The 23,930-nt window shown below is 38.0% G+C and overlaps 1 protein-coding gene across 1 annotated transcript; it reads right to left on the bottom strand.

The window, feature by feature from the left end:
- Positions 1-215: 215 nt before the first annotated feature.
- On the bottom strand, positions 216-19,010 carry LOC6041277 (multifunctional protein ADE2). Its single transcript, XM_001850512.2, has 3 exons — positions 18,786-19,010; positions 18,253-18,714; positions 216-1,077 (listed from the first exon to the last, which is right to left on the bottom strand). The coding sequence occupies exons 1-3, from the start codon at positions 18,805-18,807 to the stop codon at positions 272-274; spliced, it is 1,290 nt and encodes a 429-aa protein (XP_001850564.2). The 5' UTR covers positions 18,808-19,010; the 3' UTR covers positions 216-271.
- Between the last annotated feature and the right edge of the window lie 4,920 nt (positions 19,011-23,930).

Below are 23,930 nucleotides of genomic sequence, written 5' to 3'. Positions count from 1 at the left end.
TGTGATCTTTTCGAAAAAATATTTTGAAAATTTTGGAATCAAGACTAACATTTCAAAAGGGTGAAACATTTAATATTCTATAATTTCCAAAATACTCTGGTACAGAGGGTTTCCATGATTATTTTGTAAAATTCTACGACAAGCACGATACATGCCTCGCAAAAATGAAAACACACGTTTTTGTTAAAAATTATAGAGATATATTTTCCTGTTTGCATTACATTATCATCATATCGTATTTAATCTAGTCACTACAACACACATCAGTCCCTCATTCCGCCTTCTTCACCCCACGGAATCCCTTGTCGGCGTAGATCAAGCTGGCGTAATTGTTCAACTGCTTGACGCGCAACTTGCTCCAAATCAGGAAATTTCCCAGCCCCAAAATTTGCGCCGCATTCAGCGCGGCCGCTTCCGGATACAGCACCGTGGCACAGCCCAGTCCCGAGGGCAGATTCAAACTGGACCACACATCCAGCTGGACGTTGTCGGGCCGGGTCGGAGGACAGTTGATCACCGGGTAGTTGGTATTGCCGGACAGAACTGGACCAAGTCCGTTGGAGCGTCCCGCGACGGTGATGAAGACCAGATTGCTGAGGACACTTTCGTACTCGTTGACGATGTGCAGCGTCGTTTTGGTTCCCTTGTGGGCCGAGGTCACGCGCAGTTCCACGTTCAGCCCGAGATCGCGGCAGTGCTTGGCAATCTTCTCGCAGTGTTCCTTGTCCGAGGGACTTCCCATCAGCACCACAACTAGGTGGTCGTTCGTCGGCGCAATGTTGTCCAACTGTTCGCTCACCCAGAGGAAGTTCCGCTTGACGGTGTCCAGGTCGGAGGCGCTCACCGAGGCCAGGTTGCGGTACACCTGTTTGTCCACCATGAGGCGTTTGTCGCCGGATGGCCACAGGCGCCACGAGTCCGAATCGATGACGTCCGCCACCAGCAGCTGACCCTCGGCGTCCACACCGAACTCGATCTTCATGTCGATCAGGGCGCAGTTGCGCGTTCCCCAGGCCCGCTCCAGGATCTCGAACACCAGGATGGTCGTCTGGCGCATGATGTCCACCTCGTCTTGGCCTGGAAAGGAAAAATTCAATTGAAAAATTCAAAAAGAATATTTACGAAATTTTGAAACAACGTGAGCAATTTTCTGATCGGCTTGGTGTCTTCGGCAAAATTGTGGACTATTCAGAAAACAATGGTACACGGTAAAAACAAATTTGCCGATTTTTTAACTATATTTTCCATAAAAAATCAATTTCTCGAAAGCCACATTTTTTATTTTTTTTTTTTTTAGGAGACCTAGAGCGTCCAATTTCTCGGAGTTACAAAATTCCCGGGAAACGGGAAATTTGAAATTTAACGAAAATTATTCTATTACAGTCTTATAAATTCTGTTTTAATATTTTTCAACAAAATTGGATAGAACAGAAACTTTAATGGTCAAAATGAGTGAGAGGATCAATTAATAGCTTGACTGCTTGTTAGAGGTGGGCAAAAAAAGAGCGAGCCGCTCAAAGAGCCGGTTCATTAAAAAGAGCGAACGAACCATGGCTCACAAAAAAAGAACCGCGGTTCTTTTTTAAACTCCGGTCATTTGAAAGAATCGTTCCAAAATGGTCCAAGTTTTAAAATCAACTTGTTATAAATATAATTTATTGAATTTGTAACAAATTTGTATTTGTAAAAGTTGTTTTTGAGAATTGAAAATACAATTTCAAATATTTCAATGATTGTAAAAAAGTACTTTTCTAGTACTTTAAAATTAAAACGGCATGTTAATGAGGAGCTATTTTCAGAGCTGAATCGTCATATTTCATTAGGGAGTCTATAGCAACTTCCTCATCAATATATATTGAAAGACTCTCAATAGCATTGATGTCAATCTTTGAACACCACTAAAAAGTTTTCAAGCATATATATTCAGTTTCCTGCTGCTGATTTTTTTTAATTTCAAAAGTATATGAAGAAACTTTTAATTTTATTCATCGTACATCAAAGTATTACCCGAATACAAATTTGAGCATTTTAATTTGCTTAACTTGTAAATTATTATCAAAAACTTACTAAATAGCTTAGAGATTTAGGAAAAAATAATTCCTCCTGCCCGAATAAACTTCAGCGTTTATAAGCATTATCGATCAAATCAGAATGTAGAAAAGAGTTAACAGAATATTTTCTTTTAATAAAATATCAGCATAAGTTTAATGTTCGCAGAAATAAACGCCATTTTAAAATTAATAGCAATTTCTTCAAAGTCCTAGATTTAAGTTTGAATGCAATTCAATAATTCAAACGTTAAGGTTCAAGTAGAAATTTTGACATAGAGATCGCCAACACCTATGATTTTTTAACCCGTATAGGCCTGGGTGAAATTGGAATCACTAAAATGACCATAACTCAGCGAAAACTCAACCAATTTGCATACTTCTTTATTAGTTGGACTCGTTAGAATGTCTATTTTCCGAAAATGACCCGCAGAACCCGGAAATGTTCCGGTGGCCGGAGATATTCCGGTGGGTCACTGGGTCAAATGGGGTCAAAATGGCAATTTTGGGACCCGTATAGATTTTCAAACAGAAATCTTGGAAAAATACATTTTTTCTTGTTATGATCATTGTTCTACCCACAGACAATGCTAACCATCAATTTTGAACCACCGGAATTGTTCCGGATTGGACGGGTAGGTTCCATACCGCGGGGAACCGGTCAGGGGCGGCCAATAATACAAATATTTTTATCATGGCAATATGGGTGTCAAAGTTCACCATTTTCAAAATCTAGCTCATCTAGGATCCCCAAAACCATTTTTGGACCGATCTGGCCACTTTGGGACCGGTTCCCGGTACTCCGGCGAATCCCGGAATACGGCAAATTGCGGAATTATTTCAGAACAATTTTGGACCCAGCAATATGGGTGTCAAAGTACACCATTTTCAGAATCTAGCTCATCTAGGATCTCCAAAACCATTTTTGGACCGATCTGGCCACTTTGGGACCGGTTCCCGGTACTCCGGCGAAACCCGGAATACGGCAAATTGCGGAATTATTTCAGAACAATTTTCGACCCAGCAATGTGGGTGTCAATGTTCACAATTTTCTAAATACAGCTCATCTAGGATCACCAAAACCATTTTTGGACCGATCTGGCCACTTTGGGACCGGTTCCCGGTACTCCGGCGAAACCCGGAATACGGCAAATTGCGGAATTATTTCAGAACAATTTTCGACCCAGCAATGTGGGTGTCAATGTTCACAATTTTCTAAATACAGCTCATCTAGGATCACCAAAACCATTTTTGGACCGATCTGGCCACTTTGGGACCGGTTCCCGGTACTCCGGCGAATCCCGGAATACGGCAAATTGCGGAATTCTTTCAGATCAATTTTTGACCCAGCAATATGGGTGTCAAAGTTCACCATTTTCAAAATCTAGCTCATCTAGGATCCCCAAAACCATTTTTGGACCGATCTGGCCACTTTGGGACCGGTTCCCGGTACTCCGGCGAAACCCGGAATACGGCAAATTGCGGAATTATTTCAGAACAATTTTGGACCCAGCAATATGGGTGTCACAGTTCACCATTTTCAAAATCTAGCTCATCTAGGATCCCCAAAACCATGTTTGGAACGATCTGGCCACTTTGGGACCGGTTCCCGGTACTCCGGCGAAACCCGGAAAACGGCAAATTATGGGATTACTTACTAAGAAATCAAAAGTTCATGATTAGTCCAATGTATTTATATTTTTTTGAGTTTGAAGATATTCAGGCCTCTCTCTCTCTCTCACTTTCCTTTTTTGTCTCTCATTCGTTCTGTTCTTTTACTATCTCGCTCGCTCGTTTGTTATTTTTTCTTTCTCTTTCATTCTTTCAGTTTTTCTGTTGCCCTTTCACTGTTTATGTCCTTCTCTTTCTTTCTTCCACACTCTTTTTCTTGCTCGCACTCTCTTTCTCTTTCTATCTCTCTCTCTCTCTATCTCTCTCTCTCTCTCTCTCTCTCTCTCTCTCTCTCTCTCTCTCTCTCTCTCTCTCTCTCTCTCAAGCTTTTGAACATTTTTCGCACAACATTACTTTGGCTGACTTTCCGCATACGCCACAGATGGCAGTCTCACAATGAGCACATTTCGTTTCAGTTTTCCGATCCACTTTGCACGTCTCGCACCGAACTCGACTTATCTTTGTGTTCGTCGTCTTTGGTTTCAGGCCTTGCTTCTTACACTCTCTACAAAACTTTAGGTCCATCTCAGTGTAGTGTTGCTTACAGACTGCTTCCGCGCAAATACAACAGGTACGGATTGGCCTAGACTCCTTGCCACACCAGTTGCACAGTTTTGCGCCCGCTTCCATTTGGCGAGAAGAAAACGCGTTCAGCTGCCCTCGTAACTCCTTTGTCAGCCTTTGAGATTTTACACGTTCCTGTACGTTCTCCTGAATGAGCTGGTCGCACAGTTGTTGCAGAAAATTTGATCTCCAACTTTTGCCCTTGCACCGCTCCGGGTACTTCAACCGGTACAGGCAACTCGCATTCAAGCAGGCGACGCTCAGGAGTTCCATCACCAGTTTCTTCGTCCATACCCTGGTCTTTCGGACACAGTTCGTCTTGCGAGTGATGAAATCGCCTGCATCAACAGCGCCCTTCGTCCCGTTGTAGTGAAGCACGATTGGTGGTTTTTGCCGCAGATTGTGGTTTTGGTAAGGGTTGATGTCAGTACAATGGCCGGCTTTTTTTTGTGTCCGTCGATAAAAGAAGTCAGGGTGCTTACGCCGTTATAGCCGACCAGTACCGAGTTGGGTGCCCGGCTGGCCGACTTGGCGAAGCTATCCGGCAAATCTGGTTTGTTCGTTCGAACCGTTCCCGTGAAAAGGGTGTTGTCCTTGAACAGGTCGTCGGAGAGTTGGAGAGAGCTGAAGAAATTATCTGTAGTCACCTCTCTCCAAAGACCCGTAAATGGCTGCATCAGATCCAGTACCACTCTCTTGCCCTGTCCCTTCTCCGGTTTTTGTCGACTTTTCCTGTGTACACCTGCAAGTTGCATATGTACTGACAATGGACACAAGAGCAGCACCAAACTTTCATGCCATATTTGCCTGGTTTCGATTTCATGTAAACCCTGAAAGGGCATTTACCTGGAGGGAGAAACAAAACAATCTATTTTACAAAACATTTTTTTAAATTTTTAAATTTTTGAATTTTTGAATTTTTGAATTTTTGAATTTTTGAATTTTTGAATTTTTGAATTTTTGAATTTTTGAATTTTTGAATTTTTGAATTTTTGAATTTTTGAATTTTTGAATTTTTGAATTTTTGAATTTTAGAATTTTAGAATTTTTGAATTTTTGAATTTTTGAATTTTTGAATTTTTGAATTTTTGAATTTTTGAATTTTTGAATTTTTGAATTTTTGAATTTTTGAATTTTTGAATTTTTGAATTTTTAATTTTGAATTTTGAATTTTGAATTTTTGAATTTTGAATTTTGAATTTTGAATTTTGAATTTTTGAATTTTGAATTTTGAATTTTTGAATTTTGAATTTTGAATTTTGAATTTTTGAATTTTTGAATTTTTGAATTTTTGAATTTTTGAATTTTTGAATTTTAGAATTTTAGAATTTTAGAATTTTTGAATTTTGAATTTTTGAATTTTGAATTTTGAATTTTGAATTTTTGAATTTTGAATTTTGAATTTTGAATTCTTGAATTTTGAATTTTTGAATTTTGTATTTTTGAATTTTGAATTTTGAATTTTGAATTTTTGAATTTTGAATTTTAAATTTTGAATTTTTGAATTTTGAATTTTGAATTTTGAATTTTGAATTTTGAATTTTGAATTTTGAATTTTGAATTTTGAATTTTGAATTTTGAATTTTGAATTTTTGAATTTTGAATTTTGAATTTTGAATTTTTGAATTTTGAATTTTGAATTTTTGAATTTTGAATTTTGAAATTTTGAATTTTGAATTTTGAATTTTGAATTTTTGATTTTTGAATTTTGAATTTTTGAATTTTGAATTTTGAATTTTGAATTTTGAATTTTTGAATTTTAAATTTTGAATTTTGAATTTTTGAATTTTGAATTTTTGAATTTTGAATTTTGAATTTTGAATTTTTGAATTTTGAATTTTGAATTTTGAATTTTGAATTTTAAATTTTGAATTTTGAATTTTGAATTTTTGAATTTTGAATTTTGAATTTTGAATTTTGAATTTTGAATTTTTGAATTTTTGAATTTTGAATTTTGAATTTTGAATTTTGAATTTTGAATTTTGAATTTTGAATTTTGAATTTTGAATTTTTGAATTTTTGAATTTTGAATTTTGAATTTTGAATTTTTGAATTTTGAATTTTTGAATTTTGAATTTTGAATTTTTGAATTTTGAATTTTTGAATTTTTGAATTTTGAATTTTGAATTTTGAATTTTGAATTTTGAATTTTTGAATTGTTGAATTTTTGAATTTTTGAATTTTGAATTTTTGAATTTTTAAATTTTTGAATTTTTACTTACCCCGAAACACGCACAGTCGCTCATCAATCGTTAGGTTGCTGCCAGGATTGTAGTTACGGATGCAACGTTTCACGAAATCGTCGTAAATCAATCTCACCGGCTCCAACTTGTTCTTCGATTTTCGGAAACGTCTCTTCCGAGTTTTCGGTCATCAAATCGCCAAAAATTGAAGATGTCCTTGAACCGATCGCGTGCCATAGCCAACTTGAAGAACCTTGGTGCCCAAACGTCATCTGAACTCCAAAGGATGTTTGTGTTGACGTCGTTCATATGAAGACGACCTGCTCCGATTAGGACAGCAATGAATGCCCGCATTTCCGGTACCGTAACATCATTCCATTTTCGGCGCTTCGATCTCGCATGCATATTGGTGTATTTCACCATTATACCAAGCATACCGACTGACATAAACAATTCGAATGCGTCCTGGGCCGTTTTGAAATCCTTCGAATGATCAGTCAACCCATGATTACACTGGTCGAATTCACCGCGAAAAGCTTTCTTATCCGGTTTTTTTCGCCATCTTACTCCGTTCCTCGCGACGAAATCTTCGTCGCTCTCGGAAGTGCCACTGCTGTGAAAAAACAAAAACACACACATTCATTCACACATTTTTAAAACTTTTTAGTCAAAAATTACCTTGCAGATTGATTTGATTCATCATCTTCACTTGGTAGATCGGAAACTGTCGCTGCATCAGAAGATTCATTGTAATCATCAAGTTCACTCTCACTTTCTGTATCCATCACTCGGTCAAAAAAAATGCTTTGATCAGACGCAATCAAGAACTCAATCTAGAATGAAACCTCATCACCAAGGAACAAGTCGAGAGCAAGCGAGAACGAACTAAAGCATAAAACGGAAAGAAGGAGAAATTTTCTCTTGCTCTCTGTCTTGCCACGCGTTTACCAAAGAGACGTCAATGGAACAGTTGCCAGGTTGCCAGATAAAGATAAAGGCTTTGCTAAAAAATCCATATTGTAATCGATAATGAATAAAATGTAAAATTGCACAATTTTTGAACACAATTTTGCTCAATAATTATGAGAAAGTGGCATGCCAGATTTTCCCAGATAGTTTTGTCAGATTTTTTTTTCGATTTAATTCTGGTAACACTGATACTGGTCCGCAGGGTTGGGAAGCGACGAGCGCAACCTGTCAAAAGCTGATGCGCCACACAATGTACACGCTAACGACAACTCACCCAATTTTGTTCGATGCAATCAACGCAACAGAATTTTCGCACCATATAAGAGGTTTATATTTTGCTTTGGGTTGGGTTTGGAGGTTCGCGCCAAATAAGCTAGGTTTCCTGCTCGCGCAACTACATGGCTTGTACGAGGATAGCGTTGTCATTTTTAGACAAAGTTTTCCACATTTTACATCGAAACCGACAACGAAGAACATGTAAACATTGCACGCGAGCTGTCAAATAAAGGCACGGCGTAAAACCTTATGAAATAAATATAAAAAAAGTAAACAAACAATGAAGTCAGTTCAACACAAATTTTGAACAATTGAACTGACAGGTTCATTTTGAAAATGGTGAACATTGACACCCACATTGCTGGGTCCAAAATTGTTCTGAAATAATTCCGCAATTTGCCGTATTCCGGGAATCGCCGGAGTACCGGGAACCGGTCACAAAGTGGCCAGATCGGTCCAAAAATGGTTTTGGGGATCCTAGATGAGCTAGATTTTGAAAATGGTGAACTTTGACACCCATATTGCTGGGTCCAACATTGTTCTGAAAGAATTCCGCAATTTGCCGTATTCCGGGTTTCGCCGGAGTACCGGGAACCGGTCCCAAAGTGGCCAGATCGGTCCAAAATGGTTTTGGTGATCTTAGATGAGCTGTATTTAGAAAATTGTGAACATTGACACCCACATTGCTGGGTCGAAAATTGTTCTGAAATAATTCCGCAATTTGCCGTATTCCGGGTTTCGCCGGAGTACCGGGAACCGGTCCCAAAGTGGCCAGATCGGTCCAAAAATGGTTTTGGAGATCCTAGATGAGCTAGATTTTGAAAATGGTGAACTTTGACACCCATATTGCTGGGTCCAACATTGTTCTGAAATAATTCCGCAATTTGCCGTATTCCGGGTTTCGCCGGAGTACCGGGAACCGGTCCCAAAGTGGCCAGATCGGTCCAAAAATGGTTTTGGAGATCCTAGATGAGCTAGATTTTGAAAATGGTGAACTTTGACACCCATATTGCTGGGTCCAATATTGTTCTGAAATAATTCCGCAATTTGCCGTATTCCGGGAATCGCCGGAGTACCGGGAACCGGTCACAAAGTGGCCAGATCGGTCCAAAAATGGTTTTGGGGATCCTAGATGAGCTAGATTTTGAAAATGGTGAACTTTGACACCCATATTGCTGGGTCCAACATTGTTCTGAAAGAATTCCGCAATTTGCCGTATTCCGGGTTTCGCCGGAGTACCGGGAACCGGTCCCAAAGTGGCCAGATCGGTCCAAAAATGGTTTTGGTGATCTTAGATGAGCTGTATTTAGAAAATTGTGAACATTGACACCCACATTGCTGGGTCGAAAATTGTTCTGAAATAATTCCGCAATTTGCCGTATTCCGGGTTTCGCCGGAGTACCGGGAACCGGTCCCAAAGTGGCCAGATCGGTCCAAAATGGTTTTGGAGATCCTAGATGAGCTAGATTCTGAAAATGGTGAACTTTGACACCCATATTGCTGGGTCCAAAATTGTTCTGAAATAATTCCGCAATTTGCCGTATTCCGGGATTCGCCGGAGTACCGGGAACCGGTCCCAAAGTGGCCAGATCGGTCCAAAAATGGTTTTGGGGATCCTAGATGAGCTAGATTTTGAAAATGGTGAACTTTGACACCCATATTGCTGGGTCCAATATTGTTCTGAAATAATTCCGCAATTTGCCGTATTCCGGGAATCGCCGGAGTACCGGGAACCGGTCACAAAGTGGCCAGATCGGTCCAAAAATGGTTTTGGGGATCCTAGATGAGCTAGATTTTGAAAATGGTGAACTTTGACACCCATATTGCTGGGTCCAACATTGTTCTGAAAGAATTCCGCAATTTGCCGTATTCCGGGTTTCGCCGGAGTACCGGGAACCGGTCCCAAAGTGGCCAGATCGGTCCAAAAATGGTTTTGGTGATCTTAGATGAGCTGTATTTAGAAAATTGTGAACATTGACACCCACATTGCTGGGTCGAAAATTGTTCTGAAATAATTCCGCAATTTGCCGTATTCCGGGTTTCGCCGGAGTACCGGGAACCGGTCCCAAAGTGGCCAGATCGGTCCAAAAATGGTTTTGGGGATCCTAGATGAGCTAGATTCTGAAAATGGTGAACTTTGACACCCATATTGCTGGGTCCAATATTGTTCTGAAATAATTCCGCAATTTGCCGTATTCCGGGTTTCGCCGGAGTACCGGGAACCGGTCCCAAAGTGGCCAGATCGGTCCAAAAATGGTTTTGGAGATCCTAGATGAGCTAGATTCTGAAAATGGTGAACTTTGACACCCATATTGCTGGGTCCAAAATTGTTCTGAAATAATTCCGCAATTTGCCGTATTCCGGGATTCGCCGGAGTACCGGGAACCGGTCCCAAAGTGGCCAGATCGGTCCAAAAATGGTTTTGGGGATCCTAGATGAGCTAGATTTTGAAAATGGTGAACTTTGACACCCATATTGCTGGGTCCAACATTGTTCTGAAAGAATTCCGCAATTTGCCGTATTCCGGGTTTCGCCGGAGTACCGGGAACCGGTCCCAAAGTGGCCAGATCGGTCCAAAAATGGTTTTGGTGATCTTAGATGAGCTGTATTTAGAAAATTGTGAACATTGACACCCACATTGCTGGGTCGAAAATTGTTCTGAAATAATTCCGCAATTTGCCGTATTCCGGGTTTCGCCAGAGTACCGGGAACCGGTCCCAAAGTGGCCAGATCGGTCCAAAATGGTTTTGGGGATCCTAGATGAGCTAGATTCTGAAAATGGTGAACTTTGACACCCATATTGCTGGGTCCAATATTGTTCTGAAATAATTCCGCAATTTGCCGTATTCCGGGTTTCGCCGGAGTACCGGGAACCGGTCCCAAAGTGGCCAGATCGGTCCAAAAATGGTTTTGGAGATCCTAGATGAGCTAGATTCTGAAAATGGTGAACTTTGACACCCATATTGCTGGGTCCAAAATTGTTCTGAAATAATTCCGCAATTTGCCGTATTCCGGGATTCGCCGGAGTACCGGGAACCGGTCCCAAAGTGGCCAGATCGGTCCAAAAATGGTTTTGGGGATCCTAGATGAGCTAGATTCTGAAAATGGTGAACTTTGACACCCATATTGCTGGGTCCAACATTGGTCTGAAATAATTCCGCAATTTGCCGTATTCCGGGTTTCGCCGGAGTACCGGGAACCGGTCACAAAGTGGCCAGATCGGTCCAAAATGGTTTTGGGGATCCTAGATGAGCTAGATTTTGAAAATGGTGAACTTTGACACCCATATTGCTGGGTCCAAAATTGTTCTGAAATAATTCCGCAATTTGCCGTATTCCGGGTTTCGCCGGAGTACCGGGAACCGGTCCCAAAGTGGCCAGATCGGTCCAAAAATGGTTTTGGTGATCCTAGATGAGCTGTATTTAGAAAATTGTGAACATTGACACCCACATTGCTGGGTCGAAAATTGTTCTGAAATAATTCCGCAATTTGCCGTATTCCGGGTTTCGCCAGAGTACCGGGAACCGGTCCCAAAGTGGCCAGATCGGTCCAAAATGGTTTTGGAGATCCTAGATGAGCTAGATTCTGAAAATGGTGAACTTTGACACCCATATTGCTGGGTCCAATATTGTTCTGAAATAATTCCGCAATTTGCCGTATTCCGGGATTCGCCGGAGTACCGGGAACCGGTCCCAAAGTGGCCAGATCGTTCCAAAAATGGTTTTGGAGATCCTAGATGAGCTAGATTCTGAAAATGGTGTACTTTGACACCCATATTGCTGGGTCCAAAATTGTTCTGAAATAATTCCGCAATTTGCCGTATTCCGAGATTCGCCGGAGTACCGGGAACCGGTCCCAAAGTGGCCAGATCGGTCCAAAAATGGTTTTGGGGATCCTAGATGAGCTAGATTTTGAAAATGGTGAACTTTGACACCCATATTGCCATGATAAAAATATTTGTATTATTGGCCGCCCCCTGACCGGTTCCCCCGCGGTATGGAACCTACCCGTCCAATCCGGAACAATTCCGGTGGTTCAAAATTGATGGTTAGCATTGTCTGTGGGTAGAACAATGATCATAACAAGAAAAAATGTATTTTTTCCAAGATTTCTGTTTGAAAATCTATACGGGTCCCAAAATTGCCATTTTTGACCCCATTTGACCCAGTGACCCACCGGAATATCTCCGGCCACCGGAACATTTCCGGGTTCTGCGGGTCATTTTCGGAAAATAGACATTCTAACGAGTCCAACTAATAAAGAAGTATGCAAATTGGTTGAGTTTTCGCTGAGTTATGGTCATTTTAGTGATTCCAATTTCACCCAGGCCTATACGGGTTAAGGGCATCTTTTCATTTTTAGTTATATTTTTAAAAAAAATTATATAAATTTAATGTGAAATAGCTTTAAAAATTACATCATTCTTAAAAAATATCCTTTTTTAACTATATTTTGAAAAAGAGCGAAAGAGCCGTTCAAAAGAGCGGCTCTTTTTAAAGAGCGAACGACGATGAGCGGCTCCTAAAAAAGAGCGATTTTGCCCACCTCTACTGCTTGTAAAAAATCAAGCAACTTTGAGAAAATATATATATTTTCTATTTTTGTATGCTGTCTTTCAAATCGCAGCAAATAAAAAAAAATTATGGGTATTTTTTGTTGAGAAGTATTTTTTTAATAATTTTTTTTGTGACAGAGAAAATCTATGCTCCACAACCATAACATTGCTTCTAAATTTGTCTAAGTGACCATAAAGTTGAAATGAAAAATGAAAATCATCCAGAAATAATGTTTTTCATGGCAAATAACTTTTTCTAGAACAAGTATTTTTAACTTGTGAATAAATAGATAATCTAATTTCTAGCGCTTTTTACCTTGAGACACTGGTTCATGAAATCACAACTCAATGTTATCAAATATTTGAAACGAGCTTTGAAATATGGTTGCATTCTTTGAGTAAATTTCATATGATACGAAGTTGTTTTTTAACGATTTTTCATGGTTTCATTTATGGTATGAATTCAGTTATATGGTTCTAAGGACTAATAAATTAATTAGATTAAAATAACTTTTTGCAATTTCGTCTTGAAACTTCCTACTTTTCCTGTCATTCTCGCGTGACGAAACAGCCTACTTTTATCTACTAAAAATAACAGAATCGAATAGAAACACATTTCAAAACAAATGCTGAAAAGTTCTACTTTTCAGCACTGAAATGGATGCTGAAAAGTTGAACTTTTAAGCACTAGTTTTGAAAAGTAATACTTTTCAACGTTTTTTGATTCAAACGATTTATTGACAAAATACATGAACATTCGACTTATAATTTCACTCAATGGGTGTTTTTCAGAAATGCAAAAAATGTTGTATGGAACTCGTTGCAAACCTTGATTTTTTCAGCACTTGTCGTACTTATCCAACTCGGTGAACCGCGTTGGATAAATGTACGACACGTGCTGAAAAAATCTTCTTTTTGCAACTTGTTGCATAAACTACTGTTAATGGTATTCAGTGGTTGATATTAAACGATATTTTTTTTTATATTTAACCCTTTTATGCCCAAGTGCTTCATAAATTTATAATTTCAAACTGTAATTTCTCGAATACTTTTCAACAAATTCTTCTCGCACAACCCTTTTTGAAAAAAATAATTATATCAATTCAATTTTCGATTAATTAAGGTAAACAAAAACGTTAAACAAATCTCAATTTTGATCTTGGTCGGAAGAGTAAAATATCTTATTTTCAAATGATATGACAAAAAGTTTCGCTAAAATAAGCTGTCAAAAATAAAAAAGGTAATATTAATACCATAATAGCGTAATTTTTGTTGTACAACATATAAGCAAACGATTAAAATCAAATCAGGTTCTCTAATTATTTTTTTTTGTATAATTTCAAAATATTGGTGCTAAAAAGGTAGAAAAATGTATCCAGGTTTTTAAGCGAAGATGGCGTTCGAATGGCGAACATCCGAAATGTCAAAATCGTGCAGTAGCACCAACATTAGAAAACAAATGTGGTTGTCATGCCATGGCACACTTTTTTCGGACGTTCACCATTCAAACGCCATCTTCACTTAAAAACATGAATATTTCCGCTTGTATTTCGGGAATTGGGTACTAAAGCCCTATGTCAATTTTTATGTACAACGGTAAAAAACACGATTAAAAACCATTTCTGATCACTTTTGTTCATTTTAATGCAAAAAAAAAATATTGTCAAGACAACATTTTTTCGATGGATCAACTATGGTCCCCTTGAAACGAGCTGTCAAGTAGGAGCTTTTCTGTCAAGAAGGACCGCGAGGATAATTTTTCAAAATTGATTTAAAAATCAATTTTAAACTCTTTGTGGTCGTACAAAGGGTCATTGTACTCAGAAAAATAAGCTTTATCGCTGTAAACAATAATATCAGTAATCTAAGCTTCATTTTAGGACCCAATTCCCGGGAAAATTTACTAATTTCCCGGGAAACGGGAAATATGTTTTTCCGGGAAATCCCGGGAATTCCCGGGACGGGAAATTGGATGCTTTAGGGGATAACAAAACCACAACTTTTGAGCCATAAAAAGCATGGCAAAATTATTGCCGCTTAGTTATGATTTATTGAAAAAAAATATAATTAAAACCAGATTTGCAATCAAAAAATACTTTACAGATTTTTTGATAAAGTAAATCGTTTTCAAGATTCAAGATTATCGCCCTTTGAAAAATATGCACTTGATGTTCTCAGCAGTGGCTGAAAAATTTTTTTCTGGATGTGGTCCACTCGGTCCAGTTTCGAGTCTCACAGCTTGGTTTTGAAAATTGTAAAGCTTAACCCTTTCATGCTTGATTTTTTTTTGAGTTTATGATGGTTTTATGACCATACAAAAACTATAGACATGTTTTGGAAACTATGAATTTTGGTTATATCAGGGCTGAAAGGGTTAATTTAGAGTTTGTTTAGGGCGATTTTCGCTCCGCTTTGTAAGTGGATGCTTCTGGGTTCGATTCCCATTTCCAAATCTTCCATCGGATGAGGAAGTAAAATGTCGGTCCCGGCCTTGGTTGTTAGGCCGTTAAGTCATTCCAGGTATAGGAGTTGTCTCCATGCCATAAGTACAAACAACACACCAAATCAAGCCTACTCCGGTGGAATCGCTGGCGGCGGTTGGACTCGCAATCCAAAGGTCGTCAGTTCAAACACTGGGGTGGAAGGTTCCTTGGAGTAAAAAGAGGTTTGGGTGCTCTCCCCATTCAAGCCTTCGGACTCCTAGGTTCGAGCAGAAACTTGCAATAGAGACCACAAAAGACCCGGGGGTCGTTAATGTGGATGGTTTGATTTTTTGAAGGGCGATTTTCAACTTAACCTCAAATGGCGAAATAAATAATAATACTTATGGAGGTATTAGACTATGACAAACAAACAAGACAAAATGTATGCAGGCCGACGATTCTGCAAACAAATGCAGGCAAACTGTCAAATAGGGCGATTTTGTTTTGTTGTTTGTCGTAGTCTAATACCTCCTTAAGTTGTTTTGAAAATTAATGATTGCAAAACGACTGGACAATGCTTTTTAAAACAGTTTTTTTCGTTAAAATGTTTTAACCATGAAAAAATAATAAAAAATTAAATAACATGTCATAATCTCAACATGCATTTTAGTTTTCAAAAAATGTAAGATTTGAAAAAAACAAAAAAATAATCGAAAAAAAAACTTTTTGCGGCACTGTAAAAAATCAAAATATAGGAGCGGCCGTGGCTGACTGGTTACGGTGTTCGCTTTCTAAGCGAATGGTCCTGGGTTCGATTCCCATCTGCTCCCAACGAGAAAGTGTAGGAAATATTAATCTTGAAACTCTGAACATGAACGAAAAATCAAAGTCGCCCGAGTCGGGGTTCGATCCCCCGTCCTTTGGGTTGGTAAGCAAAAATGCTAACCACTAGGCCATCACGGCTTGGTGAGCGACGTCTGGAATTAGGAATACTGTTACTATCAAACTATATACGCGCTGGGTCCTTGTCCATTTGACAAGGGTTCGGAAGTTCTAAATAACGTTTGAACCCGATTGGTGCAAACGTTCTTCAGGGCGGGGCTTGTCGATAAAAGCTGAGGGACCTCGCGCTCGGCTAGCCAGCGTAGAAATGGGTCACCAAAGCTCGGCAGAGCTAACACCTTCCAAATGCCTATGCGAGTTATTTGCATGTATATAGAATGTAGATCTAAAAATACATGGAAACAACTCAATTTGTAAGAAGCGACCGCGTGGTCCCGTTTGGTTGGTTGCACACACACACACACACACACTGTAAAAAAATCAAAATATGTTTGAATAAACCTAAAAAATTATTCTAAACGCAGGGGAATGCATTTTAAATTGATTTCAGCTTACGGCACTTGAATTTCCGCCTGATTTTTCTGGCCGATTTTGAAGGGGGGGTGACAAAAACTTTTGTAAAATATTTGTACCAGCCTAAGGGACTAAATTAAAAAGACATCTTCTGAGCCATAGTGTGTGATGGTGCAAAATCTGGGTTAAGATATGTTTTTATTTAAATAATCTTTTTTTTTAAATATCGAAATTCTGTACCAAAAATATTGAAAAAAAAAAACATTTTAAAAGCGTTTGAATTTGCAATCAAAAATTTACATTTTTTTTGATAGATTGTGCCATTCTCAAGTTATGGCCACTTTTGGGTATTTATTTTCGATTTTTGTTTTTGCATTTTAAGAATATTTCTTTTAGAAAAAGCACCAACGAAAAAATATTTTAATGTTGGGAAAATTTCCTATCACTTTTGTAATGTTGGTACCACTGCGTGATTTTGACATTTCGTTCGTGCACCATTTGTAACGTCAGCTTTGCTTAAAAATCTGGATACTTATAAATAGCTATAACTTGCAAACGGTACATTTTATCAAAAAAAAACTGTTCGATTACAAATTTGAATTTGAAATTTAAATATATATGTGTTGTCCCGATTTAAAAAAAAATATTTAAAAACAATCATTTAAAATTTAAAATTTTAGCATGACAAAGACAAATATTTACGACTTATTTCAATTTATTTCAGTTGATCGAAAAACCAAACATTTGAAAAACAAAAGTGCTGACGCCAACATTCGTATCTGCCAAAACAACAAACAGGTTGAATTAAAATCAACAAACATGTTTGTTAGTCTTTCAAAAGTGCGTCACAATTGAACACTAAAACACTGTTATTTTGACAACGCTTGTTGTCCAACGAAATGAGGTCATAATGACATTCCTTTTTACACAAAACTAGCACAAACAGGTGGTCATATTTTGTATATTGTTTTGATGATGCAATTTTGCCATGACTTTTCAAAGCTTTCACGCACTCTCATGTATATTTAAATTTCATTATTTTGTAACTTTTCATTGAAATGGTTAAATATTTTGTAATATTTTATATTTTTGTTTTTCATTCTTTTACATGCATTTTAAAAGAAAATTAAATTTATGTATAGTTTTTTTTATATTCGCACCTTTTTAAAAATTGTTGTTGTTTTTTATAGTTTAGTGTTTTTTTATGGTAAGCTATAATAAATAATAAAACTAAAATGTAGGCCATCACATTTTGCTTTCACCTTCTCAAATTGAAAAAAGTAGTAACCACAAAACAGAAAATCAGAAGTAAAATTATAAGTTTTATTAAAAACTACAATTAATTGTATACTGAATAAATGTTGGGTTAACTTTTAGAAGATTTTTTCATGTTTCTCCGTTACTTTGCGATTTTTTGGCAGCAAATCTGTTATCATGCCTTAATATTTTGATATTTTTGGCTAGACCCTCAATATGAACAAAGCACAAAAACTTTTATAAAAATTATAGCCAATTGGGTCCTAAAATTAAGCTTAAATTTGTGATATTATTGTTCACAACAATAAAGCTTATTTTTCCTCCCTTTGTACGAACGCAAAGGATTTAAAATGACAGAAAAGGTCCTACTTGACAGCTCATTCCAAGGGGACCATAGTTGATCCATCGAAAAAATGTTGTCTTGTTAATTTTTTTTTTTTTTGCATTAAAATGTATAAAAAGCGATCAGGAATGGTTTTAATCGTGTTTTTTACCGTTGTACATAAAAATCGACGTAGGGCTTTCGAACCCCATTAATCGACGAAAACATTCTAATCAAAACAAGTAGGTGAGTTCGTTGTAGTTTTCCTCATTACCCCCAGTCGATAATTTTTTGTTATTGAAATCTTTTCATAGTTTCTCCCTTATCAGTTCCTCCTTCTGTTGCCATTAGGAAATCTCCCAGCCTACTCGGTTTCGGTTACCATGGGAATACTTCATCCACAGCGCATCGCACCAGCCTTTCCCTGACCCCGAGGGTCAGCATCGTATTGACTATTGATAGTGTAGGCCCACAACATGTTTATTATTTGCTAAGGCGGAGTTCAAAGCCACGATCATCACATCAGAGAGCTGACGCGGTTGTTTACTACTGGGTTGACGTTCAATTTTTTTTCCGATAGTGGTATCTACAACCCGTCCCGGCCTGGCGCCGTTACTGACCAACTTACCGATCGTCACCCCGTTGACCTTGAACCCGGCCGACACGATCTGCTCCTCGCTCCACTGGGGATCGTCGTTGGCGTCGTCCTTGTAGAACGTCTCCTGCTTGGGCGGCGCAAACCGGAAGCCCTCCTTGACGCCGGGGTTGCGCTTCAGGTACGATCCGGTCGCCAGCCGGCGCGTCACCCACTCGATCGGCACCATGTCGCACTTGCGCGCCAGGAACGCGTTCGCGTCGACGACCTTCACGAAGGCGGTCTTGAGGCCGGCCCGGTTCAGCAGGGTAAACACCTTGGCGTTGGTTTGGTTCGAGATTTGCGCCTTGCCCTCGAGGTCGTGCGACCGGACGCCATTGTGGGCCGTGATGCGGTCCTTGTTCAGCAGGATCGAGTGGCCGGGCAGCGAGGGCACGTCGTACACCTGCTTGGTCTTGCCCTCGATCAGCAGCTTGCCCAGCTTGATTCCTCCAACTAGACGGGGGTAGATCGCGCATTACAGTCAACTCGAAATGGTGACCTTCGGAGTTCCGGGAAGCACTTACCTTCGGTAATGGTGGCGGCCATTTCTAGATCTCGTTGAGGCGATCTACTGATACAGCAATAAATTCTAATCAACTCTTAATGTCACTCAGTCGTTTAGAACACAGACACTTTATCACACAACGTGTTTTTCTTGATACGAGCTTCAAGGGATTCGTGTCCGTAGTCGGTCAGTTCCAGTGGCACACTAGCAGCGTATGTATGACGATGTAGAAGCCGGCTTTGAGTTCGACTCGCGAGCTACTCCGGATATTTATACAGAGCTGACGGTGGTGTTGGTGAGTCGCGAGACATGGCGCATCCGCGACAAGTTGAATTTTGAGAAAGAGAGTCGCGAGAACGCGAGATTTGGAAGGGTTGTCGTAGTGGTGATGATCGTGATAGTTAAGGAATAGCTGCGAGCGCGAACGAACGTGAGAAATGTGTGTAAAGAGTAAAGCAAATGGGAATTTGCTAGAGGGTCCTTTTATTGGTATAGACTGATGTGCGAAATCGTATTCGCGGATATTACATGACTTTCTCATAATTAGGTGATATTTTGTTGTGATTAATCGTAGATTAGAATTTCCATTGAACTGGCGAGATCAAATGGTCTGAGTAAATGTAACGAGGCCAGTTGAAGACGTGTGCTGAAACGAGGTGCCATGCGAGCAGCGATGTCATGAAGTGGGATAAATTAATCCAATGAAAGCTTCTGTACTAAGCTTGGTGGGATTCCTATCTAGCTAAAGAAAGAGAGCACAAAAAAGATTTTTTGGGGTTTTATTGTATTGGTGCAAAGTGTTTTCAGAATCGATAAAATTCATTTTGTCTTGGCTATGATTGTTATGGTTTGATTTTAAAACACTTTATGTCAAACTTCAGATCTTCAAACTATTAAAAAAAATGCTTTAAATTTTCTTTTAAAAAAGGGAAGTAAATAATGTTTTGGCACACAAACTATCTATCAATAAACAATGTTTTATTGGCTGATTTTAGACATGTATAAGTATCGGAATGGTAAATAAAGTTCCGTAACCTGGGGTCAATTGGGATACATGGGGCGAATTGGGACAGCAGTTTTAACCATGTTGGAGCACAATATTTTGATTTTTCTGGTTGGTTTCGGTTAGAACAGACTCAGGCCAACAAAAAGTGTACATCTATTTCTAAATTAAAAAGCTTTAAGTGCTCTAAACTGATGTCCCTATTCAAACTGTAGTCCCGATTCACCCCAGATTACGGTAGCATGATTTTTTTTATGGAAAAAGTTTTTTTGCTCTCTTTAGCTTGTTTTGATTAGAAAAACAGGGACGGTAAGTTGCGAGCATGCAAATTCATTCACCCTACTTAAAACCTGGGTGCAGAATAGTGGTTCGCAAAGCGGCCTCAATTTAGAACTGTCAAAGCGGAACCAATTTACTGTTATAAAAATGATACCAAGAAGTGGCAAGTATTGTAATCGATCTATAATTTATTTTGTCAGCATTAAAAAATGACTCGAGCTTTTGAGGTATTCGAAGTCAACAAATCTTAAGATACAAAGATACATAAACTTGGAACTTTCATTCGGTTGTTCTTCTCGTTCACAAAATTCCACCCAATTCGGACGTAATTTTTTGTCACGTGGAAAATAAAAAAAACCATCTTTTGGCCGCCCATCGTTAAGTCTACGAACAAAAATGCGCAAAGCAATCAATTTTTCAGCGAAAACTTTCCAAAATGTTTCCAAAGTGTTATAAAACAAGTCACTTCAGCAGCAATAAATATGTCACGTTTGAGCTTGAACAAAGCTTTCTACTTTGTTTATGTTTACAGCAGTAGTGCACTTGTAGTAGTGAGTAGCAGTTGGGAGCATTCGAAAATCACGTTACGCATTCTGTCTTTTCAGCACTCAGCTTAAAACCATCTGACTCAGATACAGCGTCCTTAAAACTGGTCTAAAACGTGTTTTTGACTCGGAAATTACGTTTTAGACCAGTTTTGAGCTCGCTGTAACTTTTGACAGGAGCAAGATAGCATAATACTTTCTTCAGGAAAGTTTTAGAGAATTTTCTCAATTTCAACGCTATTCTGTTGGTTTGAAAACTTCGGTGGAAAATAAAAATGATAAAAATCAAAATGTAAAAAAGAAGGTTTTCCCATACTAATTCCAATACAAAATTAAAATGCAATGCGCAAAAAGTGGACGCAACCAATCGCTCCCAAATTTCGGGGAGTTGTTTAGGGGCCGAAAAAAATATGTTCTGAAAAATCGACTTTCTCGAGCCATCCTAGTAACCATCCAGCACTAGCAAAAAGTCAGAAATCAAAAACAGATCGGCATTACATTGCTAATTAGTCTCCCATTTTTTACTTTTTTTACAGTAGGGGCCAGCACTAAACCGGCCGAGTAAAGTCCAAACTTGGTCATTGTTCAGCACTGACGTAGCTGTTAGGCTGATCTCAAAAACGCGCTTTCAGTGCTGAACAGTGACCATGTTTTAGTGCTTGATGGTTACTTGGGAAGTTGTTTGCAATAACGGTGCATAATTCGATTTTTCAGCGCTCGTCTTATTTATGCTGAAAAAATCATCAATCATCCAACTAATATTAATAGTTATTTTTTTCCATTTTTAATCAAATTGGAAATTAATTTCACTTTTGAATAAATCGAACACAGAGAAAAGGCAAGAAAAATTTTATTTCATGAATCTGCGAATATTTTTAAAAATTTGGATGGTAGCATTGCTTTAAAATTGTTTAAAGAGTTATTCTTGAGAATTCCGCATTTTTTCGAGATTTTTAATTTTGTATTTTTTGATTTGGATGAAACTTTGTCACTATGTCAATAGAAGCTATTTTGCATAATTAATTGCTCTATAATTGCTCCATACAAAAAAAATACGAATAACAAGCCATAGTCTCAACATTTGAGTGCAAAAAATGTTTTGAAATGCATTTTACACTAGTTCAGTTGTTTTGAAATCATTAGTTTTCAAAAAATGTACGATTTGACAAAAACAAACATTTTTGCGATAAAAAACTTGTTGTGATACCTACTAAACATCGCCTCTTGGGGAGCGGCCGTGGCTGACTGGTTACGGTGTTCGCTTTGTAAGCGAATGGTTCTGGGTTCGATTTCCATCTGCTCCCAACGTGAAAGTATAGGAAATATTAATCTTGAAACTCTGAACATGAACGAAAAGTCGCTCGAGTTGGGGTTTGATATCCCGTCCTTTGGATCGGTAAGCAAAAATGCTAACTACTAGGCCGTCGCGACTTGGTGAGCTAAAACTGGAATTAGGAGTACTGTTTCTACCAACTATATACCGATTGATGAAAACGTTCTTCAGGGCGGGGCTTGTCGATAAAGCTGAAGTACCTCGCGCTCGGCTAGCCAGCATAGAAATGGGTCAACGAAGCTTGGCAAAGCTAACACCTTTTAAATGCCTACGCGAGTTATTTGCATGTATAGAATGTTGGGTCTTTACGGGTTAAAAATAAGTGGAAACAACTCAATTTGTAAGAAGCGGCCGCGTGGTTCCGTTTGGTTGGTTGCATACACACACATACACACCTACTAAACATCGCCTCCTGATATTTCGGGCCAATTATGAAGGGAGTGACAAAAACTTTAAATAATATTTGTACCTGCCTAAATTGTAAAAATAGAAAATGTTGTCACAACACAGAAAAAAAAAACAATTCCCGTAATCGTGAATTAAGTTCACGAATGTGAGAACAACGTGGTTCTCGCATTCGTGAATTTAATTCACGATTTTGAGAATTGATTTTTTTCCGTGAATAAGTTATAATTTAAAAACCCATTTTCAGATGCTGAGTTAAATGACTTTGGTTTTTTTATTTAATGCATAGTTTCAATGGCATTTTAAGATATATTTTTTATGCATGGTTAATATTTTATAATTTTGAATCATTGAGCAAAAGTTATCCGGGACTAAAAATTTTCTTAAAGAAAAAAGAATTATTGTTTTTTACATTATTGAGCGGATTGCTGGTTGCTTAGATACAGTTTTTAAAAGTTATAAATTTGTGAAAAATGAGTTTTTCTAGGTGTTATTTTTCGTTTTTCATTTCAACTCGCGATATCTCGGAAACTTTTGATTAGATTTTCAATGTTGAAAAATAAAACTTTTGTGAAATTTATGATAATAAGATTTCTCTTGATTCTGAAAAAAATAAATATTTTTTATTGAAATGTTTTTTTTCCGCAAATCGGGAATTTTTGAAAGATGAAAACATTGTTACGAGCTGAAAATGCCTTATTCATCTTTTTTTTAAGTTTTGCGATTGAACCAAACAAAAAAAATGTTTGTCATGTGTCACCACTGAAGCACATAAACACAAATCAAAAAGATGTCAAGTATTTTTTTCCGTGTTTTTGTGAGCATCTTACTGAAAATGATTTAAAAGTAGTAGTTTATGCAACAAGCAGCAAAAAGAAGTTTTTTCAGCAGTCTTACGAGGTTTACCGAGTTGAATAAATATGACGATTGCTGAAAAAATGAAGTTTTGCAACAAGTTGCTTAATTTTTTTTTTGCAATTCTGAAAAACGATTTTTGAACGGAATTTACTTTTTGAAACTAGTGCTGAAGAGTTCAACTTTAAAGCACCCATTTCAGTGTTAATTTTCCATTCTGTTATTTTTTATAGAGAAAAGTATGTCATTTCGTCGCTCTAGAATGCCAGGAAATGTAAGTAGTTTCAGACGGAATTGCAAAAAGTAGAACTTTTCAGCCCTTGTACCGAAAGTATTACGTTTCTGTTTTATTTTTAATGAAAAAAAGTAAGTCGTTTTGTCATTCGTGAATGACAGGAAAAGTTAGCTGTTTCACATAAGGTGCTGCAAAAACTCTGGAGTTTTTTTAAAAAGGTCCAATAAACCAAATTTACAGTTTTTGCTTTTTGGGTGTTTTTGAAACCGCCTTGAGTCAGGGGTATTAAAAAAACACCCAAAAAGCAAAAACTGAAAATTTGGTTTATTGGACTTTTTCAAAAAAAAAACTCCAGAACTATTTTTCATAATACAATACTTCTACGTATATCTTTACGAGTCTCTTCCAGTTTAATAGTTGGCAAATTGCATCACATCTCCGCCGGCTCGTGCGAAACTAATACCGACGCATGGTTTTGTAGCGAGTCCTAATGTTTGTTCATAGCACAA

This window comes from Culex quinquefasciatus, chromosome 1, assembly GCF_015732765.1.
Source record: "Culex quinquefasciatus strain JHB chromosome 1, VPISU_Cqui_1.0_pri_paternal, whole genome shotgun sequence".
In the NCBI taxonomy this organism is placed as follows: domain Eukaryota; kingdom Metazoa; phylum Arthropoda; class Insecta; order Diptera; family Culicidae; genus Culex; species Culex quinquefasciatus.
The sequence above is the reverse complement of the archived record's forward strand: the minus strand, read 5'-3'. Positions and strand labels throughout refer to the sequence as shown.

What these genes read in the sequence shown, in the direction of transcription:
- LOC6041277 (XM_001850512.2), bottom strand. Translation starts at nt 18,807, where the DNA reads ATGGCCGCCACCATTACCGAAG. An exon ending in GGCCGCCACCATTACCGAAG is followed by an intron (nt 18,715 to 18,785) that starts GTAAGTGCTTCC and finishes ACCCCCGTCTAG; the next exon opens with TTGGAGGAATCAAGCTGGGC. An exon ending in GGTCAACGGGGTGACGATCG is followed by an intron (nt 1,078 to 18,252) that starts GTAAGTTGGTCA and finishes TTTCCTTTCCAG; the next exon opens with GCCAAGACGAGGTGGACATC.